The sequence below is a fragment of the Acinonyx jubatus genome, chromosome C2 (assembly GCF_027475565.1).
Source record: "Acinonyx jubatus isolate Ajub_Pintada_27869175 chromosome C2, VMU_Ajub_asm_v1.0, whole genome shotgun sequence".
Classification (NCBI taxonomy): domain Eukaryota; kingdom Metazoa; phylum Chordata; class Mammalia; order Carnivora; family Felidae; genus Acinonyx; species Acinonyx jubatus.
The window spans coordinates 12483481-12502205 of NC_069384.1; the positions used below are offsets into that span (position 1 = coordinate 12483481).

The window sequence follows — 18725 nt, forward strand, 5'->3', positions numbered from 1 at the left end:
CATGTTTTGCTTCTGGATCTGTTTTATATTCTCATGACCGCTGATGTCTTGGAAGAAATGGAAGAAGGTGTCTTTTCTCCCTGCGAGTCAGGTGTCCGCTGAGCAGCGTGACCGGCAGTGGCCGCTAGAGGCCGCCCGACACTCGCCACCCCGCTGGGCTCAGCCCTGCATCCTTCCAGGGCCTTCTTTAATCCCGCCCAACAGGGTCACTTTCCTGGCATCGCCCAGCCCCCAAGGTAAAGTTTGCCTCCTGGCTGACGCCCGACTGGCCTCACTGTCTAGGTGTAAAGGCTACACCGTGATGAAAGCCGGGGAGCAAGCTTGTCTGACCTGGAGACCGAGCTGGTTCTTCTGTAACTTCTGGGCTGTTCCTGAAAACGAACGCAGCCCCTGTAGCAGACGGTCCTCCCAGGTGGGCTCCCCCCCAGCTCCCCGTGCGCTAGGCTTCCACGGAGGCTGACGACGGGGTCTGGCTCACTGACCACCCACCACCATCCTGGCCGGTTTTTAAACCCCATCCCATCATCCCCCACAGACCCTGGCACTGGAGCTCAAGTTCATCTCCCAAACTGCCTGAGCAGCCAGAGCGGCCTAGAAGTCCTGTCCTGCTTGGCTTTTGGCGTGGAGAGTTCTGTTCCCGTCATTGGAGGAAATGCAGCGTGCTCGCCCTGAGGAAGAGCAGTGACAGGCCCCTGCCCTGGCCCCGCTGTGCCCACCGCTCCTCTCCCTGCCCCGCGGCCACAAAGAAGGAGCTGTGGAGGCAGGGGCGGGGTGGGCATGCCTTCTGCCTGCGGAGGGGCAGGATTTCCTGGGGGGAGGGGGCAGCCCGGCCACTTCCCCTCTGCCCGTGCCCACGGGTCAGACCAGTATAAATGGGAACATGGCAGCAAGATCCACCAAGACTCTGCCCCCACCTGGAAGGGAGGACTTGGGCCCTCGGCAGAGACTAGCTTCTCAGGAGCAGGAAGGACCTCGAGCACTGCACACGTCCGTCTCCCAGAACCTTCTGCCTCCTCTCCTCCCCTCCCCACCATCTCCAGCTTCCTTATAGCTGCCCCCAAACTGGCTACTGGAGTCCTGCTGTTCCCTAAGCAGCGTTTCCTAAAGTGGGTTGGAGCCAACCACACGTCCCCTTGCAACTGACTCGTGTTGTGGCTGATGGTCAAAGTTTGTAAAGTCAAATCTGCATCTATTTACTTTTCGACTTTGGTTATAACTTTTGTTTCCACGAAAAGTTTTTATACTTGCATGATGTGAAGTTTGCGGTAAGATCCTATGATCTTATTTGAGGAGCTTCCCGCCTTCGACAGTGTATAGTTTATGCACGTTACATCCACACCAGACTTGTAAAAAGCATCAGCAAGTCACATGATCACAGTAGCTCTTTTTAAGAACTTTCTATATCATTAGGAATTCTTACTGACTCACTGGCATATAAATGCTTTATGTGGCCATGATAGTTACTCTTTTGCTTCACATAATCTGAAGTTATTAGCCAAAGGGTCACTCACTTTGGGGTATAGAAATCACTAGATCGGGGCACCTGGGTGGCTCAGTTGGTTATGCATCCGACTCTTGCTTTGGGCTCAGGTCATGGTCTGGTGAGATCAAGCCCTGCACTGGGCTTTGCACCGACAGTGTGGAACCTGCTTGCGATTCTCTCTCTTCCTCTCTCTCTGTCCCTCCCCTGAAGGCAGGCGTGCTCTCTCCCTCTCTCTCGCAAAACAAAAAGAAATTACTAAAGTACTACCTCACACTATGCTTCCATATTGAATACGCTGGTAAAAAGTACGGTCCCCTCCGGCTGCCCTTCTCCCCCGCAAAACCCCCAGGCCCCCTCTGTTGGGACAGAGGGCCCCCTTTGCAGCCATCTGTAAGGAAAGGGGGGGCTGGCGGTCGCTGGTGCCCGCCATGTGCCCACCGAGCGGACGTGGGTTAATTCACTGCACAGCACCCACTGAGGAGGCCGGTGGCGATCTGAAAGGGTGACCTGAGTCATGCCTGGTCACGTGGCTAGTGAAGGTGGAGCCAACCTTGGTCACGTGGCTAGCGAGGGTGGGGCCCAGAGGCCACGCGGCTGACTTGCTGAGGAGCCAATTTATGGGCAGGTCACCTGACCAGATGGGAGGTTACAGACCAGCCTAAAGGTACGTGATCTTGTGTCTTTTTTTTTTTTTTTTTTTTTTTTTTTAACCCATCTTTGGATCAGTATCAGAAGGAAACGAAGTGCCTGTTTTCTGTGCAGCGCTAATCGGGGCCCGTAGATGCGTCCTTTGACGCAACTTGTGTTCTCCCGTGGTTATTTCATGGAGACCAGGAATGCTAGTAATAAAATCTGACACCACCTAAAGCCCTCCGGGCCAGCAAACTGAAAGCCCCGGGCAGTATTTCTGTCACAGGATTACCTCGTTCCTTGGCAACCGCTCTGCAAAGAATGTGCCATCCAGCTTGAAATTAACGGCCACAGGCTCAGAGCACAGTGGCCTCGAGCCTCGTGGAATTGTCTTGCAAAGCCTCAGAAACCGCCCCACCACGCTCTCCCCCTGCCGCCAGATCCCCGGAGTCGTGACCCCCTGTTGCAGAAAAGCCCTTCCGGCCCAAGTTCAAGGAGAGAGACGGTGGGACTCCCTGGAAAAGTTCAGCGTGAGACGTCCTGGCAACGGCAGCCAGCCTTTGTACCTTCCTGTCTCCCAGGTGGTTACATGAAATGCTTTACGCGCATTTTCTCCCGGATCCCTCACAACAGCCGAGTTCGGAAGAAACTAGGACTATTGTCATCTCACAAACAAGGAAAGTACAGCCCAGAGGGGTTCATGTGCCCAAGATGAGGCCCCTCAAAAACCCACCTGCTGGCCCCAATGTCTGAGTTAACTCTGCTGGTGAGTTTCCACGTACGCCTAATCGTAGACACTGACCCGACGGCCGGCGAGCAGCGGCCAGGCGCCTCCACGGTGGGCAGGTGGCAACCTGAGATGATCTTAGGGTCTCAGGCCAACAGCCGTGGGACTTTGGGTCCCAAGAGGGCTCTGGCTCACCAGCCTCTGAAGGCGAATGATGCCCAAGCCCACCCTTGACGGGCTTGAAGCAAAACAGAAGCTTGACTCGGCTCTGAAAACCGCTGCCCCAAACGACGAAAAGGAAGAGTCCGGGTCGTGTCCCCCCCAGAGGACCCTGGGGCACGCCAGCATGGATTCAGAGATCTGCCGACCCACGAATTCCCACACGCTAGGTCCTGGGCTACCGTTGGTCTGGATAGATCGAATTCTATACATTCAGACCAGGAGAACCACAGCCACGTCTGTCCTGCTGCTTGGGCCACGAGGCAGGGGCAAAAGCACCAAATCACCCGTATGATCCCTGATCCCGCCGTTGGCTGTTGGGCGGCCGCATACCCACAGCTGTGTCACTGTTTTCACCCTAAACCTCTCCCGAGTGCCCCTGGCACAGCAGCCCATGGTACCCAACACCTTTTATTATTTTTCCGTGGCCCATCGAGAGGTCATCATACTCTGGGTGGCCCGGCGGCCACCAGCGCGTGGCCGACGAACAGGACGACACGCCGGAGCCCTTCACTCTGCCCCTTCGTCTGCAACATCATCTTGAAATAAGGTGGAGCCATGTGCGCGTGATGTGGATTTCAGGACCTCGGTGCAGTAAATGTCCACGGGCCTCCCCCCACTGCCTACTGCCCTTCCCCCTTCCCACTCACCACCCCCCAACCTGCAAACAAAGTAGGCAGACACAATAGCATTATTCTAGTGGGTTCTCATTTCTTGTTACCCCATTTGCATCGTGCCCGAATGGATCCCATAGGCTCAGCAACTGTGGGTTTTAGCGATAAATTTGCAAAATACAAGATGCACTCAAAATACAAAACTGCACTCCAGTCTTTGGGTCAGAATCCTCTGGTATGACTAAATTGCTTACATTGTAAAGTGAAAGAGATGAAGATAAGACAATGAAGGGCATTGATATGCAAAGCAAAACCCCAAAACTGAGAGCTGCTTTGAGTTTAACTAGTAGACCTTCACAAAATGAACTCAGCTCACAGGAACAGATGTCCACCTTCTCTGGCAACAGTTTCCGGGGCCGGAAAACTCTTGGCATTTCTCGAGGTAATTTACATTTAACTGATGAAAGAGTTTTTGAGCCAGATAGCTCTTGATTTTGCCTGGGGATGTAAGTATGATTTACCTTATTGAATATGGGATTTTAATAGCTTTGTGCCGTAGGAACCCCCAAATCGGTGAACGCAGGTAGAGGAGTGATGGCACCGTTAGCAAAAATGGTCCGCCTTATGAATGCCTGATTGAAGCTGTGAAACTGTGAATTTCAAAATGTGTCTCATACGTTCAAATGTACGACAGCCAAAATTCAAATGTGTCTCACACTAGAGTTACAAGAGCAGTATATAAATCGATTTCTTCATTATATATTTAAATATTCATAGTATTTTTCTCAGCCGAGGCATCGTGTACCTAACGCCTAACTTCCTTCCCCAGCCCCGGGAAGGCTGCGAAGTGGCTTCTGTCTCCACTCCCGCGTGGCCCCGCGTTTCAGCACTTTCCCAACCCCACTGGGGCTGCTGTCTGTTTATATGTCGTCTCCCTGAATGCACTGGGAGCTCTGGAGGCAGGGCACTGTTGTAGATTTTAATTCTTCCCCTCCAGAAGCAAGGACTCTGACATTTTCTGAAGCAGGCGAGGCTGATGTCGATGGGGGGCGGGGGGGGCGGGGCGGTGAAGGGACAGTGTCTTGTCTTCATTCAAAGGCTGCTGTGCCTTGGCCCTTCTGGATAAAGGGAGGGGTGGGGCTAGAGTCAGGGGTGGGGGTGCTAATTCTTCACAAGGCCACGCCTCACGGTCAGTGACAAAGTTCCGGCACCTGCTAGGGTCTGGTTTTGCCTGAGGGAGGCTCCTGCTTCCACAGGCTTTGGCTGAACGCGGGACCTCCTGTTTGGGGCGGGGTTTGGGGTCACTCTGGGCCTAACGGAGCACAGCGTCTGTGCTTTTGTCACAACCCGATTGGGGGCCTGCAGAATTCCTCAGCGAACGTGAGCCTCGAGGCTTTCTCGACTGGGGAAGCCGTCACCTGATCAGAATTTCATTTTAGGAGCAGAATCGTTAGCGGAATCCAGGACATTTTGTCATCACACAGAACACACCCTGAAAGATCAACTACCCTGTTCTTGAAGCGTATTAATTTATTTTGAGAGAGCGAGAAAGCAGGGGAGGGACAGGAGAGGGAGAGAGAGAATCCCAAGCAGGCTCCACGCTGTCAGCACAGAGCCCGACGCAGGACTCCGTCCACGAACTGTGAGTTCGTGACTTGAGCCAAAATCAAGCGTTGGATGCTTAACCGACTAAGTCACCCAGGCACGCCCCCCCCCCCCCCCCCGCCCCCGATCATCCAACAGTTTTCAAAGGACGAGCAGCCTCAGACTGAATCAGTGCCACACAGCACGGCTTCACATGGGGGTGCAGGTTTTCCTGCTCTTGGAGGCTTCCGTCCAGTCTTGGGTGTCTCCAAAGGGCCACAGACAGAAGTTCTACCAAATAGAAAAGCGACAAAACCTGTGTCCAAAAATGGCAAGGAAGAAGAAAAGTGTCTCTGGGAAGCTTCTGGTGGAACGTGTGGAGCTGGGTATGTAGACATCCACACTACCCCCATCCCAGGGATGAGAGTCGGGGGTCCCAGAGCCCCCCTTGGACCCCCCAGTGTCTGCCTTTCCTCACTCCAGCTGCATTCCGGTCCTGTCTCCCTCAGGCCATCTCAGCGACCACATGTCTCTGCAGGGCCCCTCCCTGAGGCCACTTCCAGTCACCTGTTAGACCCCACAGCCCCCCACTCTGGGGGAGGGGGAGGCCCTAACAGTCAGCACCCAGGGAACCCCGGGCCGGTTTTTGAGCACTAACATCCAACCCACAGAAAGGCCCTTCCTCCTGGAAATCAGACATATGTATCTTTTTTTAAATGTTTATTTATTCATTTTGAGAGGGGGGAGGGGCAGAGACAGAGGGAGAGAGAGAGAATCCCAAGCAGGCTCTGCACCATCAGCACAGAGCCCCGACGCAGGGCTCCATCCCACTAACCATGAGATCATGACCTGAGCTGAAATCAAGAGTCAGATGCTTAACCGACTGAGCCACCCAGGCATCCTTCAAACACATGTATTGAGATACACGCTTGCCAGATGGGAGCTATTCCAAAGCTGTACAATTTCTAGAAAGTAATGATATGAACAGAACAGCAAGTATATGATTCTGCTCCAACAATATCTACAAAAATATCTAGTAGTAAATATCAGAAACTATAAATCATTAAACACCTAAATAAAGAACTAGCAAAGGACCAACAAAGTAAATAAAAGAAAGCAGAAGGAAGGAATTAATGGAGGTCAAAGCAGAAATGTAACAAGTTGAAAAAGAATGTTTCACTAATACCTCAAAACCAGTGGATTGAGAAATCAACAAAATTGGAAAACTACTAGCTGGCGTAATTAAAAAAAGAAAGAAAGAAAGAGCCAGAAATACACAAAGTAAATGACAAGAGAAAAATAATTAGAAGAATTTTTAAAAATAAGACGATCGGTGACTCCCATCGGCTCCGTCTATAGCCTCCACTCACAGCTCGTTCAATGCTTGGGTGTGGATGCTTGTTCTGTTCGAACTTGATCCCACTAGAAATCTCCTTTTCTCCCTACATCCCCCGCCCCTGGGTCCGAGGCCTCTCCCCTAGTTGCAACGATCGAGGCTCAGCCTTTGAACTATGTACCGAAGCCTTGTGAGCGGCTGACTCAGAGCTTGAGACCAGGAGTCATCAGGTGTGCGATTCTATGTGGTGTGTGCTCAGGTTTTCTCGATATTGTCCTGCGAGTGGCAAATAGAGTCAGGGGACTGGCTGAGGTTGTTTTGAATGCACCAATATATATATATATACATATATATATATATATATATATTAGCGCTAGTTTAGGCAAACAAATTTAAAAACCTGGACAGAATGGATAAACTTCTAAGAAAGTCAAATGTACCAAAATCAACCCAAGTAGAGATAAAATGTGTATGCAGAGAGCTGTCACGGAAGAAAAGGAGAAAACTCAAACACAAAACTCACCAAGGGACCCTATGAAAACCTTAAAGACCAGTTGATCACAAAGCTGCCTGAACCATCACAAAGCACAGAAAAAGAACGTAAGCTTCCGTGTTACTTCCATGAAGCTAATAGAACATCGCTAGCAGACCTGACAAAGACAGTCTGTCACTAACAAATACCGACGCGAACATTTTTTCATAAAGCCAGAAGCAGAGAGAATCCCCAAACACGTTTAATATGTCACGAGCAAGTGGGATTTTTTTCCCAGAAACGCAGGGCGGTTTAATATCAGGAAATCTATCCTCTTCACAGAGCTGGGAGAAGAACCACGTGATCACGTCCACACACGCCAGCAGGCACTTGACAAAATTCAGCTCCCGGTTGATGCTGGCTATAAACCACAAACCACAGGGTACGGATGTTCTGCCTCCTGCCACATTTCTCTCGCTCTTAGTCTTCCAAAACGCGACTGGGGTGGGGTTCCAAGGTGGGTCTCCGGAGCCCCCCGTCCGTGGTAAGGCTGGGTATGGAGGATGAGGTTGAGGGGCTAAGTTCAGACGAGGAAGCCGGGTCGACGTCAAATGCTTGAGCAGCTGAAGAGGAAGCGGAAGCCCACAGGTCTCCTTAGGGGAAGACCAAGGTGGTTTCCAGCCTGGCCAAGGGTCCCAGGAGGGCAGCTCACCTCCCACCACCAGCCTCCAGAACAGTGGATCGGGAGGTCCGAGAGCAAGGTGTCGGCAGATGGGTTTCTCCCAAGGCCTCTGTCCTTGGCTTGCACCCGGCCACCTTCCCGCTGTGTCCTCACATGGCCTTGCCTCAGTGCACCCCTGATGTCTCTTCCCCTTCCTGGAAGGACACCTGTCCCCTGGGGTTAGAGCGCCACCCTCCTGACCACAGTGATAAGGTCTTCTCTTCTCAGTGCTCTCTTCTCAGTGCTCGTGCCTCGCTCCAGCTTTGATGGTGGAGGCATCTACTCCAAAGACGTCTCTCCGGTAAACACACGACCGGCCACGGAACTGGGTAAAGAGCCAGCTCCCCACCTGCCGGTCTCCTTGTTTCAGCCATCTTGGTTGATTCGGATAACAGACCATTTGGGCCTCTTGCCTTTTTTTTTTTTTTTTTTTTCGTCTTCTCTTCCCACCCTTCGAATTCCTAGGCCTATATTTTAAGTTCACCAGTAGAGTATGAACCCTCAAAACCCTAGCCCCCGCCTTCAACCCCAATAAAAGTAGAATTCCAGGACTGGGCACTCACACACTAACTCTGTCTCTCTCTCTCTCTCTCTCTCTCTCTCTCTCTCAGACCTTGCTGTGTGGCCCCAGGTGTGCTGTGTGACTTCCAGGTCCTGTAAGTAAGAAACCTTTATTTCAAAGTTCCCTGATGGTTGTCACTGAAGGACATCTGCCACCAGAGCGAGAACCAGGCGGGCCCGTCCAACCACAGCACTGGTTACTGTTCCGCCGAGACCAGCCCGCAACAATGAGCCTGTCTGACCTTATCTCCAAACGCCTTCACAATCTAAGGTAATAGAAAGGTGAGGGCTTCCGTGTTTGAGTTTGGGAGCATGCAGTTCAGTCCGCAGCAGGCTCTGTCGCTTAAAAAGCTGCAAGATCTCGGGTAATTTATTCACCTTCCGAGTTGCAGTTTTGTGCTCCGTGCGCTGGAAATAGCAGCATCGCCCCACCTCATAGGACCGCGCAAGCCATCGAGCCGCCCAGGCTTCCTGCCCTCTCGCCACCATCACCGGCGCGAAGCTGTCTTCTTCGTGTTGCAAGAAGGCTGTCGCGCCTCCAGGACGCCTGTGCGTCCAGCAGGAGGACGGGGGGAGGGGCAGAGCGCAAGAGGCCACCGTGGGGCCCACGCCTGCTTGCCCCGCCTCTCCCGTTGCTCCGCGTTAAACCACGCAGAGCCTCTTGGCCACATTTTCCCCTCGACCCCCATCCCCTGACCGGCCCTGGTGCTTCCCCGTGTGGCCCCTCCTCCAGGGAACTGTGAATAACAACCTTTTCAGTGGTAGTTGTCTCCCGACCTGATGGCCTCACTGCCCTGCATAATAATAGAGCTTTCCTTTTAAAACATGAGGATGGAACAAAACCAGTGGTGTTGGGGGGGGGGGGTGTCCCCGAGATCACGGCCTGCGATTTGTTCTCAGATCTGCTACCTGCCTCTGCTCAGTGCCGAAGGGCACGGCTTCCCCCTCAAGACGGGTGCGTGGGGAGCGCCCGGACAGCTGTCACTCCTCCAGGGCATGGCCCTTCGTGGCTGCTGTTCCCCCGCGTGGGCTCCTGAGCCCTACCCCGCGGCCCGGCCACCCTGCCCACCCACCCCCGCCCCCACCACCATCCTGGTCACACCGGTCCAATGGCTGGGGTGCAGGGACTAGAGGTTTCCCCTCCCGGAGTGCAGGCTCTGTCTGAACCCATATCTGGGGACCCGGGAGGGGTCAAAGAGCTGCTAAGTTTAGAATCTCAAAGCAACGTTTGCAGCCTGTGAACGCAGATGCGTGCTGGGCTGTTTTAATGAAAGGAAGTTTATATAAAAAGCTGTGGGAAATGTAGCACTTCCTTGGATACAAACACAGCCCAGTTACACATTCGCTCAAGATTTTGTCACTGTGACAAAGAGTTTCAGGAGCTGGAGGCCAAGTGGGCTGTCAAGAAGAACAGCGGTGGCCCAGTGAAATCGGGGTGGGGGGAGGGCAGAAGCCCGTCCTCGGCAGGCCCCTGGGTCCTCAGATTCGGAGAACCACGTACTCAAGAAGAGTTAACTGCTTTGCTCTATCACCTCCAGCTTTGCAGGCCGGAGGGAAAGCCATATATCAACGGGGCAGGATTAAGAAGTATTCCTTATGCTTGGGAAACAAGCAGTCATGGTTGTTTGGGTGATCAGGAAACATGATGCCAGCCCCTAGTCTGTATCTTCATGATCAGGGCTGCCGTGCACCGCCGTTCAGGTTGTGCACAGCGCAAGTGCTCCTGGCCGAGAGGCACAGGGGGCTGAGATCGAGAACGGAGCCGCGTCTACCCAGAGAGAGTGACGTTTTCTAATTTTTCAAACCAAGCCATATGTCCAGGAGGTACATCCATCTAGAGGAAGAGTGCCGTCTGTGATTGTCACAGAGGCAAGGTCTGGGGGCCCTGAGGTTGACCCAGCTGAGTCTCCTCCTACGTGGGCGGCTTACCGAGCCTGAGGAAGCCGGGCTGAGCACTTCAGATAACTGGTCTCACCTGATGAGAGGTGGGCCGGGACTCTGATGTTGTCAAGGCTCCTCCGAGATTGGCAGGATTAGCTGGATTTCAGGGAAACGGGGACCGGGAGGGACTCCATCGTACCAGGCCCTCATCCCTGACGTGACGAAACACCGTGGATGCCTCTGGAGTTGGCCAGGAGACAGATGCAGTCTGATTTTTTGTTTTCCTTTAAATAGCCCCCTTCTTGGCTCCAAACTCAGGCTTCTCTGAGGGAGGCAGAAACCACCTCTGGGCGCTTTGCTTGTATACGTTTCCCCCGCAGAGAGTGTCCAGATGCCAGCACCAGCCACATGCGTGTCTCCTAGTTGCTCCTGGGCCCGTGGCCTTGCCCTTCGTTCTTACAGGTCAGCAGGAAGACCACGACCACGGCTGTGACTTGTCTCCAAACAGCGATTCTTTCCTTTCTTTCAGTAAAAGAGCAGTAGTTAATTCCAGAAGCTGGACTCCGTGCTGAGACTAAATCACCGCATTCCCCACCCTTCGTTGTAGTTGGGGGGTAGCCACGTGATCAAACCCCGGACAAAGAAATTAAAAAGAAAGGATGGGAGTAACACGGGGACACACGTCTTTTAAAGTGGCTTCTTCCTCCGGACACCTGGGTGGCTCGGCCGGTGTCCAGCTCAGGTCATGATCTCAAGGTCTGTGAATTTGAGCCCCTCATCGGACTCTCTGCTGACAGTGCAGAGTTTGTTTCTGAGTCACTGACTCCCTCTCTCTCTGCCCCTCCCCCACTCATTCTACCCCCCCCCCCGCCCCTCAAATAAAAAATAAACATAAAAATAAAGTGACTTCTTCCTCTTCTCCTTTCTCCTTTCTGACACCTGGAACACAGACGTAATGGCTGGACTCCAGCAGTCATGTTGGACTATGAGATGACCCTGGGAAAGAAAGCCACATGTGGCAGAGCAACAAGATAGAAGGAGCCTGGGTCTGTGCCATCATGGGCCACCGTCCCACTCGGGACGGTCTGTGTGTGTGTTCTTCTGTTCTGGGCTCAGTCACTATTTTCAGGACTCGGTCACTTGCAGGTGAACCCAGGCTAACCGGTGTAGCAATACAACCCATCTCACGCTCCTGTCACTGCACTTATGCCCATTTCTGCAATGACAGGATGTTGGCGGACTGAAGAGAGCCGTCCTGGCAGAGGAAAACAGGGAATGCTCCCAAACGTCTTCCTGAGTTCCACTCTTAGAGGAAGTGAGCCAGATGCTATGGCACCAGACTGTCACATTGACAAATGTGGGAATCACTTACTCTTCCTGAATCAACATCTCATCTGGCGGCCTTCACGTTTTCCTCTACTGAGTATGTCCTGCTGGCAGTTTTGAAATGATCAGTTACCACTGCGAGCGACGTTCAACCGTCTGACCCCGAGAGAGGGACAAACAAGGAGGGGCTGATCACTGGCCAGTTACTTTTGGGGGGAGGTTGGGGAAGGAATTTCTGAATCAAAAGTAAAGTCTGTTAAACTCTGGAGGTGGGGCCGTTGAGCAGCGCCCCTTATGCGACTCACTTGGGTCCGGTTAGGTGTCTTCGGTCCTCTCTTGTGATGGTGGCAGGCAGGGGAGCGTGGGTGAAGACCAGGGGCTCGTGTTCAAATCCTGACACAACCACCTGGCAGCTGTGAAATCCGAGGGAGTTCATTTATCCTTGTGTGCCCCAGTTTCCTCGTCTGCAGAATGGGCATGATGATAGTACTTTATTTCACAACGTTGTTGTGTGGATGAAGCAAAATACGCCTTAGGTAGCGTGGCCCAGAGAAAGAGTTCCAGAAGGCCTGGTTATTATTCACAGCTTCCGGAGACCTGATTTGAGGATAGTAAAACCCTCTGGAGGCCAAGTGACAACTGAGTTTTCCTGGACTGGGCATATCATGGCCTCAGGCTCAAGTCCTGGGTCTGGCTGGGGTCTCAGCGTACCTGCCACAAGGTCAAATTTCAATAGAAAGTTGTCGAATGAGGAACTGCACAAGAATGGAGAGGATCCGGGGCTCCATGAGTCTGTGATCTGTTTGGGGACCATCCCGGGTGGTCCCATCGTGTCTTTTATCCACAGTTATGATGGTCCCAAGAAGCCCAAGGTTCCTGGGGTATCTCTCATCCTGATCCACTTCCCAGCCTCCACGCCTGCCTGCACACAGCTTCCATCTGACCCTCGGGGGAACTTGCGGTGCACCTGTAAAACCCCTGGTATGCTCGGGGCGTCTGGGGGGCTCAGTCGGTTAAGCGTCTGACTTCCGCTCAGGTCATGATCTCATGGTTCACGAGTTCGAACCCCAGGCAGGGCTCTGTGCTGACAACTCAGAGCCTGGAGCCTGCTTCGGGTTCCTTGTCTCCCTCTCTCTCTGCCCCTCCCCTGCTCACACTCTGTCTCTGTCTCTCTCAAAAATAAATGCACATTAAAAAAAAATTTTTTTAATAAAAAATAAAATAAAAACAACATTCCAGCTTAGCACAGTGGGGAGAACCCCAGCCTCAAGGTCACGGGGAGAGGGCTGGACGCCCCTGGTGCCTGAGTTCTTCCCTCGAACAGCAATGTCAAGCCTCCTCTCGCCGGGTCTCCAGCCCTCCCCCCCACGCTGCCCGCTTCTGAGCTCAGAGCTCACCGAGAAAGCAGAAGATCCTCTGGGCCCAGAGATGCTGCGTGTGCTGCCTCCCTATCCCTTCCCCATCCCTCCCCCCTCCCCCCGTTTCAGGGAAAAGCCACCCAGGCTCCAGCCAAGGCCGTTCACATGATTCTGTCCCCTGCAAGGACACAGCTCTGGCATTTCCAGCCTTCCCCTTCCACAGCATCACTTTTCTTATGGTGTCGTCCCATTCATAAATACACATGCAGTAGTGGCCACCGTCGTTTCACATTTATTTTATTAAAACTTTTTAATGTTTATTTTTGAGAGAGAGAGAGACAGAGACAGAGTGCATGCAGGGGAGGAGCAGAGAGAGGGAGGGAGACACAGAATCCGAAACAGGCTCCAGGCTCTGAGCTGTCAGCACAGAGCCCGACGCGGGGCTCGAACCGATGAACCGTGAGACCTTGACCTGAGCCCAAGTCGGACGCTTAACCGACTGAATCACGCAATGTGCCCCAGTAGTCCCCATCTTAAAACAAATCCTCTCCATCCACATAACAACCCGGTTCTCGTCAGGATTTATTTATTTATTTATTTATTTTTGCTTCCTCAACTGAAATTGAAAGTTTAAAATTGACAAATCATGTTTAAAGAACTCGCCAATCTATGATTTTGTTCTGATCATTCCTTTGCATCCAACAGCCTATGAACAATACCGTATCCAAGGACACATGATTTTTAGGAACACGCGGCTCTTTCAACCTTAGGAGAGATATTAACGTGACACAGTCAGTGCCTTGGTAGTTCAAAGGGAAAAAAGCTTACTATTTCCACAAATACTACAATGGTGTTTTACAAATCAATACCCATTCTTCTTTTTTAAATTTTTTAAAGTTTATTTATTTTGAGAAAGAGAGAGAGTGCAAGCAGGGGAGGGGCAGAGAGAGAGAGGGAGAGAGAGAGAGAGGATCCCAAGCAGGCTCCGCACCGTCAGTCCAAAGCCCCACGTAGGGCTGGATCCTACAAACTGTGAGCTGAGCCGAAGCCAAGAGTCGGATGCTTAACTGATGGAGCCCCCCCCAGGCTCGGTCCCCCCCCTTGATGCCTATTCTCGATAAAAGAAACAAAAACAGCTCTTGGTAACCCATGAAACGAGGGATACTTTCTCACCATGGTAAAGAATAGAGAGCAGCTAATGTCATGCTTAACACTGTATAAGTGAACACTCCCCAAGGCGTGTCCTCAGAAAAATGGATCTGGTGCTTCATACAGAAAGTAATATCCTAGTGTAGGAGTTAAGGTAATGTAACGTACCCCAACATTTCAGAAGCTTATCACAGTAGGAATGTGTTTCTCCCTCACGTAACAGTCCTCCATGGATGTTTCCGGTGGGTGGGCAGGATTTCTCCGTCTGGCGATTCAGGGACTCAGGCTTCTTCCATCATGGGGGCTCTAGCATTGCCCAGGACCTTGGAATTGGCTTCCAGCTGGTGTGCAGGAAAAGACAGACTGCAGGATCCAGAGTATCTCAATTACTCTGTGGCACGCCTCGCTTCCGCTCACACTCTGCAGGCCTGAGCTAGGTTTAGGAGGTCACTTGTCCGCAGAATTTCGCGCGAGACCTCCGGGGAGGAAGACGGGCAATCCTGTTCGTAGTGGCAGGAGGGCATGTTAGGACCCCCGGGATGGGGGACGTCCTGCTAAAAATCTCCCACATTTTAAAATATGGCATAGCCTTTGACCTCCTAAACTCACTTGTAGCAATTTGCACCGCAGTTATGTTCGCGAACGTGTAGATTTACACGGTAAGGCTGGATGCATCTCACGATGACGTCCCGTGGCCGCTGATTCAAATGACCACAAACTTGCCGACTTCAACAACAGAAATTTATTATCTCGAAGTTCTGGAGGCCAGAAGGCCAAAATCAGCATCACCGGGCTCGAATCAAGGTGTTGGCGGGGCCGTGCTCCCTCTGAAGGCTCTGGAGAGATTCCTTCCTTGCCTCCTCCAGCCTCTGGCGGCTGCGGGGACACCCCAGTCCCCGCCTTCAGCTTCACATTCTGGTCTCGACGTGCATCTTCTCTTCTACATGTATCGGACCTCCCTCTGCCTCTCTAAGCACATTTGTAATCTTCTCAGATTAGCCTCTTTCACTTAGTAATGCGTATTAGCGTTGCCTCCATGTTTTTTCGTGACTTGACGGCTCATTTCCTTTTAACCCCGAATAATATTCCATTGTCTGGATGGACCACAGTCCATTTATCCACTTACCTACTGAAGGACAACTTGTTTGCTTCCCCGTTTTGGGAATTATGCAGAAAGCTGCACACATCCGTGTGCAGGTTCGCCTGGGGAGGTGAATTTTCAACCCGTTTGGGTAAATACCAAGAAGCCCGATTGCTGGATCATGTGGGAAGATCGTCTGGGCCAATTCCTACCCACCACGTTCACCCTCCCAATGCCTCCCCGTGTCCCTACACAACCAGCACCCCGGCGCCCATGTGATTAGTCTGTTTCTCACTGGTGCTCATGCACGTGGCACGTTCCCACCGTGTCTCCACCCAGGGTGGGAGGGGGCACAGCCTCCATTCCAGCAGGACAGACTCAGGCAGTGAAATGCGGGGCTGAGGGCAGCTGGGGGGCCCCGAGTCAACCGCTGACAGACTCGCCCAAGTGTTTGGTTTCTGAATTGTGTAAGGATGAATTCTGTAAGTAGTTTTTGAGTTGCAGTAAAATACACATAACGTAAAACTTACCGTCTTAACCATTTCTTTTTTATTGTTTTTTTTTTTTGTTTTTACTTATTTTTGAGACAGAGCATGAGCAGGGGAGGGGCAGGGAGGGAGCGAGACACAGAATCGGAAGCAGGCTCCAGGCTCCGAGAGCTGTCAGCACAGAGCCCGACGCAGGGTTCTAAGTCACGGAGTAGGAGATCATGACCTGAGCCGAAGTCGGACGCTTAACTGACTGAGCCACCCAGGCGCCCCGATCTTAACCATTTTTTTTTTTAACGTTTTTATTTATTTTTGAGACAGAGAGAGACAGAGCATGAACGGGGGAGGGGCAGAGAGAGAGGGAGACACAGAATCGGAAGCAGGCTCCAGGCTCCGAGCTGTCAGCACAGAGCCTGATGCGGGGCTTGAACCCACAGACCACGAGATAGTGACCTGAGCCGAAGTCGGTCGCTTAACCGACTGAGCCACCCAGGTGCCCCGATCTTAGCCATTTCTAAGCGCACACTTCAGCCCTGTTAAGTGTATTGAGATTGACAAGTGGAATCACTTGTCTTCTGTGACTGGTCTATTTCACTCAGCATAATGTCCTCAAGGGTCATCCGTGTTGCAGCACGTGTCAGGATTCCCTTCCTTTTTAGGGCCGAATCATATTCCATCATGGCGTGTACCACATTTTGTTCATCCATTTGTCGACGGGCACCTGGGTTACTGCCAGCCTTTGGCTGTTGTGAATCATGCTACTAAGTCAATATTTATATTTTTATATGTAAGAATTACACATCCCAGCACATCCTATTAGATGCTTTCCTCTATGCACAAATATGTTACTTTCACTGTTTTTTTAGACGACCTTACAATACAGGATTTGATTTTATTTATTTTTAATTTTTTAATGCTTATTTATTTTTGAGAGAGAGACAGAGCACAAGCAGGGGAGGGGCAGAGAGAGAGCACAGAATCAGAAGCAGGTTCCAGGCTCTGAGCTGTCAGCACAGAGCCCGACGTGGGGCTCGAACTCGTGAACCAGAAGGTCATGACCTGAGCCAAAGTCGGACACTTAACCCACTGAGCCGCCCAGGTGCCCAGAATACAGGATTTTAAAAAGACATTATCTGTGATCTCCTCCATGTCAGGTCTCTCTTCCTTGCCCCTGGGGGGGCTATGCAGAGCGGGGGTGGGGGGGTGATGGGGTGTGGCCTTGGGGATGGTGGGCAGGCTCTGGCACTGACCACGAGGGAACCATTCTGGGGGCACAAGGTGAGATGAGCTGGGTTTTGTTCAGGGAAACACCCAGGTGGCAGGGAGGGCACATGAGCGAGGGTCTGGCCAGGATGCAAGTCAAGGTTCCCTTCCATCTTCTGCCTCCCTCTCTGTTTTCCTTTGCGTCAAAGAAGACAAATTTCCCGGGGTGCCTGGGGGGGCTCCGTCAGGCGTCCAACTTCGGCTCAGGTCATGATCTCGCGGTTCATGAGTTCAAGCCCCGCGTCGTGCTCTGTGCTGACAGCTCAGAGCCTGGCGCCTGCTTCGGATTCTGTCTCCCTCTCTCTCTGCCCCTCCCCAGCTCATACACTGTCCCTCTCTCTCTCAAAAATAAATTAAAAATTTTTGTAATTAAAAAAAAAAAAGACAGACAAATTTCCTTTGAACTCCGTGTGCACGAACCACCTGTCTGGGGAACAGAAAGAGTGAGCAGAGAAAGGAAAACATTCCATCTTTTCCACCAAAGAAGCCAGACTTTTCAACAAGCAGGGAGGGGGGCGGGCAGGGGTGCACCTGTCGGGGCTGAAACGGCCCTCAGGTAATGCTGGGGCTGGCTACTGTTTGCTGAACGCTATGACATCTGGGCCCGTGAGCTCAGATGAGCACCTCTGCCTTCCTGACCTCATTCACTTCTTGCCACGGCCCTTCTGCAGTGTTCCCACGGTGATGGCCACCTTCTGGAAGCCCAGAGGTGACACCCAACGTTCATACAGCTACCAAGCGGCAGAGACGGGATTTGCACCCCGGGGTCACCCGAAGCCAGCGCTCACCCCCCCCACCCAGCTGAGCGAGAAGAGCCACGAGGGATCAGATGGAACCCCAGTTTGGCTGCCCAGCCTGTGACGTCCTCAACAGACCCCGAGAAGCCCCCTGGCTCTAGGACCACCACCTTCTTCTTTTTTCTGGGGTCACATTCCTGGGAGCCCTGAATACGTCAAGCTGACATTTGGTGGTTCAGCCATCCAAGAGGAGAAAAGGGCATTATCTGAGACTCAAAAGGTGTATTTTATACTCACACGCTTGACTTTCAAGACCCTGAATGAATTTTGCTGAAATAAATAGTCACCTTTGGGCGTAAGCCAAGTATGTGAAGTTCTAGGCCCCAGAGCCTTTTTCTCTTTCTTTCTTTTAAAAAGAATATTAAAAGTGACTGAAAAGAGGGATTTAGAAATGAATGGCTATTTTTCAACATGTCTTATAAAATGAAAAGGAGCAAATGCTATAATATGTCTCGGGGACGCGGATTTAGGGAGAGCGAGATTTAGAGCCCGGTGGGTGTTTAGTGCAACGTGGGATTTCTATCCTCGCCGGCCTCGGTGTTCAATGCTGCGCAGTCAGAAGAGGTGGAAACTCAGGTGACCCCCCCCATCCCGGTTGCCAGCCTGCACCCCGATTCTAGCACCGAGGGTCCTGCCCGGCGGAAAACGCCTCGGTCCTTAGCAAGGAAGTGGGGTGGTAGGTCTCCCTCATATCTGCAGTAAAGAAGTAGGAGGGGTGCTCCTACAACCCGGCCCAGGTGACCCGATGTCCCTGTCAATTTGATGTCACAGTGCATAGGCATCAAGGACGGTACGTAACACGGGTCGCAGGGATTTTAGAAGGCTCCGGAAATAACGCCTTATGTCCCAGTCTGGTTCTAGCTAACTGAGAATCACCTGTCACCTTCAGGACTGATAGAGCAGAGAGTGGGGACCGGGACAGAGCTGCGTGACAGCAAAGGTTTAGATCAGCCCCAGAGCTAGACACAGGTGGCCGTGGACAGCCACAGGCCTCTCACTAGACTGTAAACTGCTGGATCATGTTAATATGCCTAG

The 18725-nt window shown here is 52.2% G+C and overlaps 1 protein-coding gene across 2 annotated transcripts; it reads left to right on the forward strand.

Moving 5' to 3' along the window:
• The first annotated feature begins 27 nt into the window (after nt 1-27).
• On the forward strand, nt 28-18126 carry LOC113594389 (uncharacterized). 2 transcript variants are annotated; one of them, XM_053220632.1, is made up of 5 exons: nt 28-2147; nt 7408-7507; nt 8029-8115; nt 8438-8618; nt 17565-18126. In XM_053220632.1, exons 2-5 carry the CDS (start codon nt 7480-7482, stop codon nt 17752-17754), a joined length of 486 nt encoding a protein of 161 aa, XP_053076607.1. In that variant the 5' UTR covers nt 28-2147; nt 7408-7479; the 3' UTR covers nt 17755-18126. The 2 variants fall into 2 exon arrangements, with proteins under 2 accessions (XP_053076607.1, XP_053076606.1); XM_053220631.1 differs by lacking the exon at nt 28-2147 and having other exon boundaries at nt 5661-7507.
• The last annotated feature ends 599 nt before the right edge of the window (nt 18127-18725 follow it).

Bases quoted from the DNA above. Each gene is read 5' to 3' on its own strand.
- LOC113594389 (XM_053220631.1), top strand. From the start codon at position 7,333: ATGTCACGAGCAAGTGGGATTTTTTTCCCAGAAACGCAGGGCGGTTTA. The intron at 8,116-8,437 runs GTAAAGAGCCAG...TGTGACTTCCAG, and splicing joins ACGACCGGCCACGGAACTGG to GTCCTGTAAGTAAGAAACCT. The intron at 8,619-17,564 runs GTAATAGAAAGG...GCCCTTCTGCAG, and splicing joins AAACGCCTTCACAATCTAAG to TGTTCCCACGGTGATGGCCA.